Source organism: Schistocerca americana, chromosome 8, assembly GCF_021461395.2.
Source record: "Schistocerca americana isolate TAMUIC-IGC-003095 chromosome 8, iqSchAmer2.1, whole genome shotgun sequence".
Lineage (NCBI taxonomy): Eukaryota > Metazoa > Arthropoda > Insecta > Orthoptera > Acrididae > Schistocerca > Schistocerca americana.
In genome coordinates this window covers 506237744-506254927 of record NC_060126.1, presented here as the reverse complement: position 1 = coordinate 506254927, position 17184 = coordinate 506237744, and the positions used below count along the sequence as shown (strand labels likewise).

The 17184-nt window shown below is 39.0% G+C and overlaps 1 protein-coding gene across 1 annotated transcript in view; it reads left to right on the top strand.

Moving 5' to 3' along the window:
* The window catches only part of LOC124544805 (midasin-like), a 291545-nt gene that overhangs the window by 63810 nt on the left and 210551 nt on the right, over positions 1–17184 (top strand). The window contains exons 7-8 of the mRNA XM_047123490.1: positions 5575–5741; positions 8505–8809. Of these exons, the coding sequence (XP_046979446.1) occupies positions 5575–5741; positions 8505–8809 (472 nt within the window). The remainder of the gene's footprint in view (positions 1–5574; positions 5742–8504; positions 8810–17184) is intronic.

The window sequence follows — 17184 nt, the reverse complement described above, 5'->3', positions numbered from 1 at the left end:
CTTCAGGTGATGCACGGTGGATATCATTTATTGATCCCTTGAAGGCTCGTTTCAGGCATTCACCAACAATGTGATTTATTGTTTGTAGGGCAACTCCACAGTCACAATGTGGAGATGTTGCCCAGCCCCATTTGTGCTTTAGATATCCGCAGTTCCCTTCTCCTGTTCGGATGCGGTTGATGATTCTCCACTGGCATCTGGGGAGTGTGAAACTTGGAACTTGCATGGAAGGCTTTTCAACCAGATGACCGTTGAACACTGATGATTCTTCCCACTGACTTCTCCATACTTCGTTGATGTTAAAGTTGGAGGCTTCAAGATGTTGTGCAGTTTGCCAATGTCGTTTTCTTGACTTCAGACGCTGATGTTCCCCTATTAATATATCACTGTGTACGAGTGGCTGGGGGTTCTTCTGAATGTTTCTCCAAATCTTCAGGAGAGCATCTGATCTTCGTAGAGCTGGAGGTTGGATATTACTTAAAACTGGTAGCCGTGCAGTCTGAGTGCTAATTATGCAGCCTGTGATGAGTCGCATTGTCTGGTTGAGTTCCACATCTATCTTGCTACAGTGAGCACTGTTCATCCAAGTTGGACAACAGTATTCAGCAACAGAGTATGATAGTGCCAAAGCAGTTGATCTTAGGGTTTAAGCACTGCAACCCCAGGAGGTACCAACAAGCTTCTGAATGATATTACGGGTCTTTACTTTTGCGGCCACGTTGGAGAAATGTTGTCGGAAAGTTAGGGACCTATCGAGTGTTATTCTGAGGTACTTGTGTGTGCTGCAGTACTTTAAGGTTTGTCCTTGGAGTTTAACTTCTGGTTTATAGTCAGAGTGTCTGTTCCGTAGGTGGAATGCTGAAGTAAAAGTTTTCTGAGGGTTTAGGCGGAGGCACCATTTCCTGAAGTATGTGTCCAGGATTTCCATGTCAGCAGTTAATGTTTTTTCAACAGTGGTGAAACTGGAGCTCTGGGTTACCAAACAGGTGTCATCAGCATATATGAATTTCCTTGAGGTTGTGACTGGCAGATCATAAATGAATAAGTTGAAAAGGAGAGGGGCCAATACAGATCCTTGAGGTAGTCTGTCACTTACTTTGAAGACTTTGCTTCTGTCATTATCAGAGTAAATCTGGAAAAGTCTGTTGCTTAGCATGTTGCTAAGTAGGTTTGTGAGTTTCCGACACTGAGTGATGCTCACAAATTTTAAGAGAAGGCCTTCTCACCATATAATGTCGTAGGCGATGGGTAGATCCAAGAAAGCAGCTATGCTTACACATTTCTTCTCATATCCATTTTCAATATGGGTTGTTAATGCAAACACTTCGTCATTACAGCTTCTACCAGGCCTGAATCCGCTTGTTCTATGGGTATTTGTTTATTAATTCTTTCATAGATCCTGTTGTAGATGAGCATTCAGTAGTTTGTAATGCTTAACAGGGCTATTGGGCAGTAACTTTCTACTTTAGTTGCGTCTTTGTTCAGTTTAAGAGTTGCTATTAGCTGGTTTTTCTTGAATAATGGTAGGAGATTTCCAGTTGAAAGAATGTCTGAGAAGAAGTTAGGGGGAGCAAGGTTACTCGCATCTGTGACATACCCTAAGTCACATGTGCCTCTTGGGTGGTGCTAAATGAGTAACAACGTGAGCAGTGAAAACGATATTTTCACAATTACAGCAAAAATTGATAGTGTGACAATAATCGATGTCTATGAGCCTCCCGGAGTAAACTGGCCTACTCCTCCTCTACTGTCTCAGCAACATCCATCTCTATTCCTGGGCGACTTCAACAGCCATCATAATCTATGGGGATATTGTGAAAACGACAGTAATGGTGAAACTCTTTGTGAATGGATAGAAGCCGAAAACTGGAAGTAATTTTTGATGCCAAGGATCCACCTACCTTTCATTTAGGATGTTGGAACAGAGGATATACACCTGATCTGTGCTTCCCAACTCACCTTCACAGCACCCATACCCAGATACGCCACTCAATACTTAAAGATTTCCTCCACAGTCAGCACAGACCTATTATTCTAGAGACTGGAATATGTGTACCCCTTGTGCAGTTGCATCCGAAACTGAGGTGGAATTTCGAGAAAGCTAACTGGACTGAATTCAGAAAACAAACAGATAACAATATCAGATGGGTAAAGCCAAAACACACTAACTACAGTCGGTTTATAGGCATAATTAAAGGACCAGTCAGACGATTTATCAATAGAGGCTATTGTAAAGAATATACACCTGCCTGAAATGAGGACAGTAAAAAATTTCTTGAAGAATATGAAGAAAATCCAACTGTTAACAAAGCTGCGGACCTTCTGCAGTCACTTGATGAGAATAGGAAGATCTGACATGAAACCGTAGAATCATTCAACCACACACATTCAAGTCGAAAAGCTTGATCTGTTATAGGGGAACTGTTTGTGAGACTGTATGTGTATGTCAGCATTGTAAGGAAAAGATAGATTGCTACTTACCGTAAAGGTGACGCGTTAAGTTGCAGACAGGCACAATTAAAAGGCACTTACACATTATCTTGCACCCACAGTCTTTGTCAGAAAAAGAAAGAGAAAAACACACACACACACACACACACACACACACACACACACACACACACACACACACACATTCATTCATTCATTCATACAAGCCAGCACACCTCATGCAGACATTAGCACTCTGGTCCGAGCTGCTATAGGTGGCGGTCGTGTGTGTGTGTGTGTGTGTGTGTGTGTGTTTTTTTTTCTCCATTCTCTCTCTCTCTCTCTTAAATATGAAGTCTATGCCTGAAAGCTAATGTGTAAGTGTCTGCCTGCCTGCAACTTAACGTGTCATCTTTATAGTAAATAGCACTATATCTTTAACTTGTAATGTTCTTATTCCAACTGGAGTTTCCATTGTTTTTATATGTCTGTGTGTAGTGATTAGTCAGCTCGTTAGTTACTTAGTTTAATTTGTCTGTTACCTCTGAGAAAGGCTGTAGCACAAATGGTTAGTGATAATTTCAGTTTTGTGTACAAAAGAGTTCTAAATACAAAAATTATTTTATATCTGACAGCTACTTTCTAATGTCTTGCTAGTTGATTGCAAAGTGGTTTGTATGATGTACTCTAGTACTATGTTAATTATCATTATTTAAGGGGAGTTGGAACACCCTATCCTGACAATGTTAAATTTAATGTCTTGGCTTCCCTGTATTTCAGGAACCACTGTAGCCATTGACATGAAACTTTTACTGGACATTAAATTGTATGTACTGAGTCTACTGAAGTACAATAATTGCATTTCAGCCACTGCTTTTGGAAATACAATTTTTTAATTATACGGTTAAAATTTTGTGTACTTTTTTGTACATTATCCTAAATAATTTTAATTATGCATATTATTATGTTCTTCTTTTAGTTCAGTAGACTCAGGATATGTATGTTATTACTCCCTCAAAATTTGAATCTCTACTCAAAGTGGTTTCTGAGATTTAGGGAAAAATGCAACAGAAAATGTAAATTTTCAGGAACGGCTTCTAAAGTTTCAAAAGACTGTAACTCACATAATATGTCTCAATTTTTTATTTTTAGTCACTCAGAAACACCCTCCATCATACTGTATATCATTGTCTTGACCTTTTCCAAGTTTTTTCTTCTTTTCTTCCTTCCTTCTTTCTAGACTCCAACTGTGCTGCATACTCTGCTTTATCAATGCGAACCTTGTCCATCCGTTCAAGTTCTCTGATGCAGTTAGCTCCAGGATTAATTCCCATATGCTGTAGCACTTTCACCCTACCAATGCTGCCATCATTGAAAGCAATAAAAGCATTACTGACTCTCACTTTAGTGTCTTCATTCTAACAAAAACATTTTTTGGTAAGCGAGTCCATATAAGAGGCAGCCTGCCTCTTATGGTTTTCCCATTTTTCTTGTCTCTCAAACTTTGTTTCAACTTCCTTGACGTGGTGCCTATCCTCTTCTGGACATGACCTTTATAACACAGCAATCCACAGCCTTCTGTAAAAAACGTTACTGATTTTATTAGATCTTGAAGTAAAGCAAGTAAAAATTTTAACATTTTCAACTGGTGTAGATAATTACAATTTTAAATCATCATTAGCACCTAAACAAGTTGAAGATTGGCTTAGAAAATCATTTGACAGAGAAGCACCATGTAAGGCAACAATAACTGGTGTAGTGAATTTAAGAGAGTGCTTTTTTTAGTGATGAATTTTGTGAAGGACATCAAAGGATGCTGTTACTAATAAAAATATTACTGATGTCTGAATAGTGCTTGAAGAAGATAAACTGACAATTTATATATGTATGTATTGCTATTTGAAGAAGAGCAACTTTTTTTTGGGGGGGGGGGGGGATGGGGGGGGGTTGACACTCGACATTTGTACGAGCCAAATTCCAAAACATTTTACACTGACAATTAGACATGAGTAAACTTTGTTGTGGATGGATTCCATGTAAAATGAAAATGCATTGATTAGAGCAAAAAGCTCTGGAAAAATTCCAAGGGGCCACTTCAAATTGGTTTGGAATATTGCCACACATGACGAATTTTGGATTTATTGTTGTGATCCTGAAAAGAAGAGTGTCACCTCAGTAGATCTTTTGAACAGAACTAAGGCCACAAAAGTCCGATGAATTCAGTGCCGATAAGAAGATAGTTGCTAGGTGCTTTTTTTCCCTTTTTCTTGTGAAGTGGGCCATATTGCTACTATTGTTACAAGATAGACATACTGTTACTGCTGATTGGTACACATGTCTGTTTACACACAAGTTTTTGAAAAAGTTGGCGGAAAAATACTCAAATGAAAAAAAAATTTTCCATCATGACAAAACATTGTCATATGTAGCAAAACCAATGACGTTACTTTTTCATCGTCAGAAGAAAAAAGTGGAACATTGTAGAAACCTTGTTTTTGAAGTCCCTCAGAAATAATGGCATAAAATGCAAAATGTATTGGTGCTAAAGGGGAATACTTTGAAAAACAATCAAATCATCTATGTATTTTTTTAAAACTGATTCTTGTTTGATTTTCTAAAGATTTTTGGTGTTACCCTCATATGTGCCTGTCAGTTGCTCAACACCTTCATTAATTTTGTCTCTAATGACTTTGTCTTTGAAGGAATGTCAAAACACTAATCCTCCTCCTCCTTTTTAGCCTCAGTTTCTTACAGATGTACATAGATAATTTGGTAAGCTATGTTGAGCAACATTATGAGATAGATTGTGTTTGTACATTCTTCTTTAATGTAATCTTTATCTTATCATCAGTGACAAAGGCCTTTTCTTCCATTAATACATGGAAATAACTTTTTAGTATAGTCACCAATATCTAATTTCTTTATGACTGAAAGAACACAATTAAGTATTAATTCTTACAGTTTAGATTAGAGATCAGAATCACTTTTTTAATGTGTCACACCAATAGTTTCAATGACAAATATTGGTGTAAGTATTAAATTAAACTTGACCCTCACCCCTCATCTGTCTAGTCTTATTTTAGTTGTGTACATTGTTTAGCATCATTTTGAAACATACTGATTACATGAATTTCTCTTCTCCAGGACTTGTGCGATACTTAGCTGCTGGCAAGAGCACGAAAGAGAAGCACAGAAGCAATTTGGTGCAGAGTGGATTAAAGCATTCTTAACAAAACCATCAGGTGTAAAAACACGAGAAAATCTTATTGAGGCATATCGCATGTTATGGTCAGATTGCAGTTCTGCAGAAGGTAATTACTTAAGGAAAAATGTTCACTGCAATTCAGTAAGGTGTGGGATATTGTAACACTTCTGCTTTTCATACAACAGTAAACATTTTCGTGTTTGTTCAATAACACAGGACACATTTTTGAAAAAGAAAATGCTGGTCATGCATTCAAGTAGCACTTTCTGTCATCTACTTAATTTTACCATAGTCGGACACAAAAGAAAGTTCAAGAATGGCCATCACGAGCTCTCATGCACCCTGATGCTATGAGCTCCAAACACTCTTAAAAGTGCTACCAGAAGTGCTGTGGTAGTAGTAACGTGTATCAGGATGGACAGTCACTAAGTCAATGTGTTTACAAAATGATTTACTGGAACCTGCTTGTAAAATATTGTTTTGCTTTTATTCATAGACAAACATTGTATTTTTCTAGATATTTCAAAATACAAGTATTTTTTAAATATTTGGAAGCAAGATGCAACAGTTATTAGTGCCATTCTTCAAGCTGATCAGTCTGTAAGTCTGTAAATATATTTGTGTCTATTGGTATTAGATGTATCAAAGTGAAAAGTCACTTGAGACAACTCAAAATTTTGAGAGAGAATAAATGGACAGTGCTTGACCAATAGACACATGTGAAAGTAACATAACATCGTCCTAGTATTAGCAGTAGCTGCTTAGTGCTCTGAAAGTTTTCTTCCAACACTTCATGTTCCAAGCTTTAGACAGTATGTTGGCCCTCCCGTTAATTAGAGAGATGCTGGTGTCTGTGCAGAGAGATGGCATATTGGCCGATATGAAATATTTATCATCTTATTTTTCGAAAACTGTTTGGTGAAAAAATTTAATTTTCGCCCATATTACAGTCCGAAATCTTCACTCGATAAATAATTGAATTTCTTTTTGTTATCCATCATGCATACTGTGTGGCATCAAATTAAGTAAAACATTGCTCGAAATTTTAAAGAGTTCGTAGAGGTACAAATGCATTATGTATGCTTTGCATATGGTTAATTTTAGCTCATACATTGCAGTGAATGAAGAGATATCAGAATTTTCTATGAAATTGAGAGCATAATGTTATCTGATTTTGTTCTAGAGTTATTGGGGTTTGTATCCAATGGACGGTTATGTCCGACAAGCCCGTACCTGTCTTCACGCATTGTGAATTCTGTGGTCATGACAATCATCATTTTTCATAAACTATTCCAATGGCCTTAATTGTCTGCGCCCTATAAGTTTTGTTCTGCGTTGTTTTGCTGAAAGTCTGTGAAGTTTCAACAGATGTGAACTAGTTCAAAAAAACTGATTTAGGTGACACATGGGATCATCTATGTTTCAATGAAAGTTTATTGTGTTAAATTAAAGGCCAGTCTAATTGTGGTCTCCTTTGAAACAAAGGAACTTGAAGGGTATCATAGCAGACACTCCTCTATTGTAGATTGAAACTAGTTCACTTATCCGTCTAACACAAATTACTTAATGAACTACTAATAATTCCCCTAGAATTTAATCATTTAAGTTCATTGTTGGCACTATCTGCAGTCTCAGCATAACTCACAATATCAGTGATATTAAATATCTCTCTAACTTCTGTGCGTTTCATTAGTGCAGCCAATCTACCATTAGAGATGCTATTCAACGTGTGCTGGCTGCCACACAAAACTCGACACACTCTCGCCAAACTGTTCTTACCACACAACTGGCCACAATGGTTTCCAATGCTAACTGCCCGCTGGCCACAGCTAATTGCACTCCCGGGTTCCTGTTCTTCTACACACTCATCTCCCTAGCCTCTACCGAGCGAGGTGGCGCAGTGGCTAGCACACTGGACTCGCGTTCGGGAGGATGACGGTTCAATCCCGCGTCCGGCCATCCTGATTTAGGTTTTCCGTGATTTCCCTAAATCACTCCAGGCAAATGCCTGGATGGTTCCTTCGAAATGGCACGGCCGACTTCCTTCTCCGTCCTTCCCTAATCCGACGAGACCGATGACCTCGCTGTTTGGTCTCTTCCTCCAAACCGACCCCAACCCTAGCCTCTGATGCCACAAATTGACAGCAGAATGTTTCTCACAAGTACAATGTAAATTATTCATCACTTTATTGTTTGCGTAACAGGCAGATCTGAATTCTTGCAATGATGTAAGTTATTCATAATTCATTAATATAATGTATGGTGCTCTGCCCAGTTAAAGTCAATGCCTGTAACAAGAGCTTGTCAGTGACATTGTGTTTGTCAGAAACAGATTAATATTAATGAAAATACGCATTTTGTAAGCACCAGCACACTCATTGCAGTATCAGTTCCGAAGTGATTGCTCCAGAGACAGTGCATTGTCGTCAGCAGTTCTGTCCACTTACTGTACGGTTGAATGTTTTAGCAAGTTAGCATCAGCATGTATGTGTGGTGCACGATTTACTGTTTGCCCCTCAAATATGTTCCTCGATGTTCCACAGTAAGAACATTCATTGTAAGACATTCACGTCCATTCGACACAGCCATTAGCTGATCTTGAACGTGTTACTACTTCTTCTCTTGTTTATAAATAGCTGGTACATAGCCACTGTGTTTGTTAACGTGAGTAGGTTTGACAAAATGTATTAGAAGTATAACTCTGATGAAAAGAGGGAATGAAGGTTTAAAATCAGATTAGTCACTCTTTCCTTTCTTGTAGTAAAAATTATTTTTGGAAACATGCCCTATGACTCCATTTTATACTTACTAGAAATAAAGAAACTGAATTCTACACCAATATCTGAAATGTAATCTTTCGCATTCACAGTTACACGTTTGTCAGATGATGCTATCAGTAGCTTCTCAGCCGAAGATGAAGATGAAGATGACCATCGTACAAGTGATGCAGCATTTGAAGCAACTACTGTACCTTCAGAATTGTGGCCAGTCATGGAAGTACTGTCGCTTCGCTTGGGGATGGCAGCTCTTGCTGTGTTGTTGCAGAACCCAGACAAAAAGTCGGAGGAGGACAGCAAGGTGGTCGATGAAGCTGCTAAATTTTTCTCTCGGTTGCCCAGCACCCCCCTGAAGCTCGCAGCAATCTACCTGACAGCAAAGCACACAAAGTTACAGGTAAATGAAATTACAGGTATTTTCCCACTGTATGCCTTATCCTCATAAGCACATTCATTTGCAGCTTGATTGGTAATAAAATAGAAGGCTAAGTGTTGTATAGAATAAATTCACATTTTAAAGGTGTCAAATATCATAAAAAGGATAGATTGCTGCTCATCATATAGTGGAGATGTTGAGTCACAGACAGCCCTGATGAAGCAATTTTAGAAAATTCTGGAAGCTCGAGATTCAGCTACTTATTCAAATTCGTCTTTTAATTTTACACAGAATGATTTCAAGTTAGTGGTTCTTACCATGAAGATTAAAACATTTATTGCCATTAAAAAGACAAGGAGATTTTTTTATATGTTGCATATGTAAGCCAGTTGTCAACTTGGCCAACGAAATAGTTTTGTTTATTTGGTTCTTCATATTACTCATAATATGTGTATTTTGTTCAAATGTAGAAACTGGAATAAAATACTTTTATGAAGTTTAAGTTTTAGGATGTTTTATTACCAACAGAAATTCATCCAGAGTTGGTAAATGTTTAAAAGAACTCTGATCCTGTGCTTCCAGCAGTTAAGAAATGGTAGCTAAATTCAAACATATAATACCCATTGTAGATAGTCCATCTAAAGAATGTCTAAAAACATCATGAGAGTGAAGAAAAGAAATTTTTGAATGTTTAACACCAAAGGTGCTAATTATTTATTGATACACTAGTTTTGGGCTTTGCCCATTTTCACAAGGGCTTTGGCCGTTTCACAAACCATGCATTTTGTGCTTGGTATAGGTTTGGTTTGGGCAGTTCTGTTTATGTCATCTCACTTAAACCTAACTCAAACAATGGAAATTTCAGGATGGAATAACAATAATATTATGAAAATGATAGATTGCTTCTCAGGTGTATAGAGGAGGCATCGAGTCAAAGACAGGCATAATGAAACATTTAAACTTGCAGACAAAAGGCCTTCTTCAGAGCTGCAATACGTGACACACTGAAAACCTTTATATCGTGAGAGTGCTTTATGTGGTATTGCACAACTGATAATTGATGGTTTATTAAATAGCTGGCAATACCATTGGCATATTCAGTTCAGTGCATTTCACATGAAAAGTAATAGCTAGGTGGGTGCCAGATTTGTTAATTGCTGACCCCCCCTCCCATTCAAGAAAGGAGGGGGGGGGGGGGTAAATATGGAAATAAATTTCATCATAATGTTTGAATTATTTTAAAATTTTATGTACCAATATGTTACTCTGGATAGGAATCCTCCACACCAGAAACTAAACAGCAGTCAAAACAGCTTTGCTGCTAAATTTTATAATTTCTTCCTAGTTTCAACCATCACATTTTCCAAATTGGAAGATACTGAGACAAGTGATTGTGGAATACAAAATCAACAAAAATTTGCTCAACAATAGAAAGGCATCAGAGATTCTACACAGATTATGTGAAGGATCTTTTTCATCTTGTACTTGCAGTTTGTTGTAGGTTCCTGTAGCAACAAAAGGTACTAACCGATTGGAAAGAATGCAGAGCATTTCTGTTTTGAAGGAGGGTTGTAAAGGCACATAGTTAATAGATGAGACATTGGTAACAAGTTCATGTAGTGTTGCAAACCACTTAAACAACTACTTTCTTTCTGTTACTGATAGCTGCGGGTTATCGGGTTCAGTAAACAGTACAATGGAATATCTGATACCAGTCTTACAAAAAACTTCAGTGAAATGAAAATGATACTTGTGTCTCCCAATGAAGTAGCATCCATCAGTAAATCCTTAAAATCAAAGTATTCTATAGGTTATGATAACATATCAGCAAAATTAATCAAAGCATCCTCATGCAAGTTGAGTTCTATTTTAAGTTATTTGTGTACTCAATCTCTTTATCAGCGGAACATTTCCAGACTGGCTAAAATATGCCAAACTTAAGTCTCTTTACAAGAAGGGGGATAAAGAGATACCATAAAATGTTTGAAAAGGTTGTCTTCAAGTGTCTACTTAAGCATCTTACTGCAAATATTATATTGACCAGTTCACAGTTTGGATTCCTTGGGGGTTTCGATATAGAGGAGGCTATTTACACTTACAGTGAGACTGTCCTTAATTAATTAGATAACAAATTAAAGGCTAATGGCATTTTCTGTGACCTGTCAATGGTCTTTGACTGTGTGAACCACAGCATTCTCCTAAGTAAATTAGAATTTTATGGTGTCTCTGGCAATACTGCGAAATGGTCTTATCTATCTAACAGGAAACAAAGGGTGTCACTGTGAAATACCTGTGCAGTAAGCAGTCAGTCTTCATCTGATTGGAAATTAATTACATGTGGTGTTCCTTGAGGTTGCATCTTGGGTCTCTTGTATTTTCTTGTGTACATTAACGATCTCTTGTCTGTTACATTGCGAGATGCAAAGTTTGTTTTGGTTGCAGATGATGCAAACATTGCAATAAGTAGCAAGTTAAACACAGATTTAGAAATGGCTGCTTATCAAATTTTCACTAACATTAATAAATGGTTTGAAGCTAATTCACAGTCATTAAATTTTGAAAAGACACAGTTCAGAGCCTGTAAGAGATTTTCTTCCAGTATGTGTATAACATATGAAGAAATGCAGATTGAAGAAGTTGACAGTGATAAATTTCTGAGATTACAACTCGGTAATAAATTCAGTTGGGAAGAGCATACCATAGAATTGCTGAAGTGCCTAAATAAGTCTGTATTTGTAGTGAGAATGATGTCAGATGTAGGAGATATAAATATATTAAAAAATTGCATACTTTGTTTCCTTTTGTTCTGTTGTGTCTTATGGTATCATATTCTGGGCTAACTCGCCAAACTGAACAAAAGTTTTTAGCATGCAAATGCATGTAATAAGACTCATTTGTGGTGTAAATTTAAGAACATCATGTAGAAACCTGTTCAAGGCACTGTGTGTTTTGAGCACTGCTCCTCAGTATATTTATTACTTAATGAAATTTGTTGCAAGTAATATGTCTCTATTTCCAACCAATAGCTCAACTCATAGTATCAATGCTAGGAATAAGAGATAATCACTTAACTTGGTCCAAAAAGGGTCCAGTACTCAGGAACACACACTTTTAATAAATTGCCAGCAACTACTAAAAACTTGGTTTCATATAAATCACTGTTTAAATAGAGTTTGAAAGATTTTTGATAGGCATCTCCTACTCTATAGATGAATATCTTAACAGAGACTGCCGGCTGGTGTGGCCGAGTGGTTCTAGGCGCTTCAGTCTGGAACCGCGCTGCTGCTGCTGCAGTCGCAGGTTCGAATCCTGCCTCGGGCACGGATGTGTGTGATGTCTGGAGGTTAGTTAGGTTTAAGTAGTTCTAAGTTCTAGGGGACTGATGACCTCAGATGTTAAGTCCCATAGTGCTCAGAGCCATTTGAACCATTTAACAGAGACTGTCAGGCCAGCTGAAATAAAAATGTCTATTAGATTTCAGTTTTGACAGCATCTGGCCACAACAGTTAATATTATGTATTTTGTGTATGATAAATTTATTAAAAGTGCGTAACTATGTTTCATTGTGACAGCGTATTAATTCTGTAAATGTTAGCCGTTCCACTTCACTGTAATGTATTCAGATATTTTGACAATCTCCTGGCAAATGATCAGGGTAGTAAGTATTATATTCAAATGTTTTATGTTATTAGTTTTAAATTTTCTGACTTGTTCCACACCCATAAGATTCATCTCATTTTTGGGTCTGTGGAACAAAAACTGAATCTAATCTAATCCAACCTGGGTCTCAAAAAGTGGGGATGTACCAAGTTCCGTGTGAATGCAGTACACCTGATAGCTGATACACAATCTGCGCAATTGAAGATTGATGTACAGAACACACCACAGCAAGTGTGCAATAAGAGAACATTGCATTGGAAATGGACATAAAATTAATTTACAGCAAGCAAAAGTCTTGGTTACCACTGATAAATTTTTGGACTCCATTTTCAAAGAAACAATTGAAATCAGTGTGACATAATTTAATCAATAGGGACATTGGTGTCCAATTTAGCAAGACGTGGGAGCCAATACTAAGCTCTACCAAAGCAGAACGTGACATCCGGGCACAAGATGTGACAGCCCGGTGGAAGGAAGTCAATCGAAGGCACCCCCCACCCCCTCACACACACACACACACACACACACACACACACACAGTTGCAGCAACATGCCCTCACACCACCGAGCACAGCATCGGGCTAACGAGGCCCGAACTCTGTAGGTATAAATACTGCCAGCATGCAGCTGAACCATATTTCCATCAGCACCAACTGATGATGGTGGAACAGTTATTCACAGAAATATCATGGACCTTTGACGATTGGCTTCAGCTGTACAGCCGAGAACCTCAGAAGCAGCATATGCTCCGGGAAAGCCTCAGTTCACATATATCTTTATAGTTATACTGCAAACGAAGATCTGGCGAAACTTGGCTTGGTTTATTTTTGTATGAGATCCAGAGCTCCTCGGACAATGGAGCCTAGGTTGATATTGTGTCCTTTATCTCAGAAGGCAATTGATAGATATTTGCACTGTCACTTAGTGAACAAAACAGACATTTACTCTGTAGTGGACCAGACTGGTGACCAATTTCAGCACTTCCTTGCAAGTAGAACTCAATGTGTCACTCTTAATAGGACAAGATCATCGAGCATAGAGTTAACTTTCAGTATACCCGGAGGGAGTGTTGTAGGATTGTTACTGTTTACAGTATATATAAATGATGTGGATATAGTTAAGAAGCTCCACCAGGCCATTTACGGATGCTGTTGTCTCTAGGAATGCTGCAATGCCGGAAGGCCGTGGCAAAATGCAGGAAGATCTGCTGAGAGTCAGTGTCACTGCTGGAAACAACAATCAGCCATCAGTCGGTTTGTAACCTCTGTTGGGCACGTGGATACCCCAGCATTGTACGTCGATGATTTTTGCATCTGGTGCAGCTCCCACTCGGTAACATCTGTGGAGCACCGGCTCCGAGGTGCCACCTGGCGGGCCTCTGCAAGGGCCGTCTCCCACAGCTTCCAGCTTTATCCGTCCAAAACTCGAATTATGCATTTTTGTCATCGACCCACAGACCGACCCAACCCAGAATTTTATTTGGGTGACCAGCTCCTCGATGTTGTATCACCGTCCAGTTTCTTGGGTGATATTTTTGATAAAAAGCTGACGTGACTGCTCCATATTCACCACCTGAAGACTGCACGCATGCTGAAGCTTAACGCTCTCCACCTCCTGGCCCACACTTCTTGGGGTGCAGACTGTACCACACTTCTCCATCTTTACTGTGCTCTGGTTTTGTCCAGACTAGATTATGGTAGTCAGGTTTGTGGCTCAGTGACTCCTTCCACACTGCAAATACTGGACCCTGTTCACCATTGCGGGGTGTGTCTGGTTAATGGTGCCTTTCGCACTAGTACCGTTGACAGTCTCATTGCAGAAGCGGGGATTCCCCCTCTACAAATACGATGGAGCCAACTCTCGGTTTCTTTTGCAATCACAATTCACCAATTCCCTGACCGTCCCATGTAATATGTCTTCTTTGCCAACAAGGGAAGTCTCTCTCCTGATAATGCTCGTGGGTGGGATTGCCTGTGGGAATGCGTCTCACTCCCCTCTGTCGGGATCTCTGTCTCCACTCACTGGAATGCGCCCCGTGTATCCCCCCCCCCTGCCCCCCTCCCCTTCTATAGTGATGGTTCTAAGATGATAGGTAAGGCAGGACACACTTTCACATCTCCTACTGGTTTAGAACACCATTTATTGCCGGGATCGTGGTAGTGTGTTCTCAGCAGAGCTCCTAGCTATTCACAGGGCCCTCCATTTTGTTTCTCAGGCCTCCCTCCACAGTGTTTTAATTTGTACTGACTTAATGAGCAGCCAGCAGGCTATCAACCCAAACTACTCTCATCACCCTTTGGTCTCTGCTATCCGTGACCTCCTCTCTGCCTTTGGCCGTGCCACCTGCTTAGTTGTCTTTCTCTAGGCCCCAAGTCATGTGAGCGTTCTGAAGAATGAACTGGCTGACCATTTGGATAGAGAAGCAAATACTTCCCCCCGTTCCCTTTCATGATTCCAGCTGTTGGGTATGCGGTTCTACGTCAGATCTCTCTTTGCCCAATAGGAGAATGTCATCTGGTGCGCTACTTCTCACAGTAATAAACTCTGTACAGTCGAGGAGGCTACTGCAGTTTAACGCTCTTCCTTCTGCTCCTCTCGTAAGGAGTCCACTGTTTTATACCATCTACGTATTGGTAATATCAGGCTCACCCAATGCTTCCTCCTGCTTAACGAACCACCCCCACTGTGTGATTGTGGAGCCAGATTGGCGGTATCCCACATATTGTCCTTCATGCTAAGCATAGTCTTCCAGATTCCTTAATTTTAATATTAGCAGACAGCTCATGGACGGTTGAACATGTCCTCAGTTTCTTGCGTGAAAGTGGTTTTTATTTTCAGATGTAAGGTTTTGCTTCATCCCTGGAACAGCGCTGTGAGGTTTTGGTTGGGATCTCTCTTCATGTTTTGTCGGTCTGGGACCCATGACCACTCCCCCATGGACAGACTACTATTTCACCCCTCTGTTTTTCCAGTTCTTAGATTTAGTCTACCCTTTTATGCCTTCTACTGTGTGTATTTTAACTTTCTCGTTTTATAGTTTGACTCCTCTGCCTAGATCTGTCCACTTTTAGTGGACCCTCTCTCATCCGTGAGTAACTTTGGAATTGCGGGACTGATGACCTTCCCATTTAGTCCCATACGCCCCCCCTCAATTAATCTGAGAAGAGTTTAACTGACATGAAGCCAGACTGTTCAGCTGCCAGAGACTGTGTGTGTGTGTGTGTGTGTGTGTGTGTGTGTGTTTCATCTCCAATGAAGGCCTCATTGGCTGAAAGATCACTTTCTGACAATCTTTTTGTTATGCCTCTCCACAGCTTAGCATCTCCACTATAATATTGTTAATTCCATCCTGGATTTTCCATTGTTGGTTTTCTCTCCCAAATACCTCTCGTGAAATGACCTTGATGAGAATATCAGACAAATCAGAGCTGACACGTAGTGTTACTCTCAGTTGTCCTTGCCATGAACCACCTGCAAGTGGATCAAGCAAGCGGTAAAATTGATATTGGTACAAGAAGTGTCCTTCGTCACACTCCATGAGGTGATATGTGTTGCATAGATGTAGATATGAGTGTTCCATCTACCCTCTGTCACAGAAATCTGGTGTCATCTGCTTCACCAATTGCTGCAGTTGCCAGAAAGCTAAATGTCAGTGAGAATACAGTAGCGTGTTGGAAATTGGATGTACTGTATTTTATGAAGTGGTTATGACAGTTGTAAATGCATATATTGCAGAAATCCCAGAATTACACTTGTGTGGTGAGGTCTATTTGCTGGAAACATATTAGATAGTGTGTCTAAAAAGTGTCTATGCCGAAATTTGAGTGCATTTATGACCGAAAACGTACATTCATTGTGTGGCTAAGAAATCTTCATATTTTCCTTAAAAGTGTTAAGTTAATGATTTGTTATGGACATAACATTACAGTAATACTTGTTCCATAGCTCATGGAAACGACTTTTCACAATGATGTGAAACATGTCAGTTTAGCATAAGGTTTCTTCACAAGATATAAAATTATTACTTTTTTTTCTTTACAGTTAATGCTTCATATCTAAAAATTCATCTATTGATTAGGAGGAGTTGTCATTCAGAAATTATTTTAATATGTTTTTAAATGCTGGTTGACTATTTGGTAAATGAACAAGGGCTTTAGTGGAAGTTAATTCTCCACTTTCTGTGCCAAAGTCAGATTTAACCCAGAATAGTGAAGATCATCCTTTCTACTAGTGTTACAACTATACAATTTGCTGTTATTTTTGAACTGGGATGGGTTATTAATAACAAATTTCATAGGTGAATATTGTGAAGGTACTGCGAATATCCCTATTTCCTTCAATAAATGTCTGCAAGGTGATCTTGGATAGGCTCTGGCTGTTATTATGATTGCATGCTTTTGTGCAATGAATGCTTTTTCTCTTAATGATGAATTACCTCAAAATGTGATGCAGTTTGAAAGCAGTGAATGAAAGTGGGCATAGTATGCTAATTTAATTATATGTTTATCACCAAAATTTGCAATAACCCTAGTATCATAAGTAGCTGAACTCAAATGTTTCAGCAGATCATCAGCGTGTTTCCAATTTCTCACCAGTGCACACACCCAGAAATTTTGAACATTCTGCCTTATCAACAGATTTCTGATCAAAGTCTATATTTATCAATATTGTTGTGCCATTTACTGCACAGAACTGTATATGTTGTGTTTTCTCAAAATTTAGTGAGAGTCCATTTA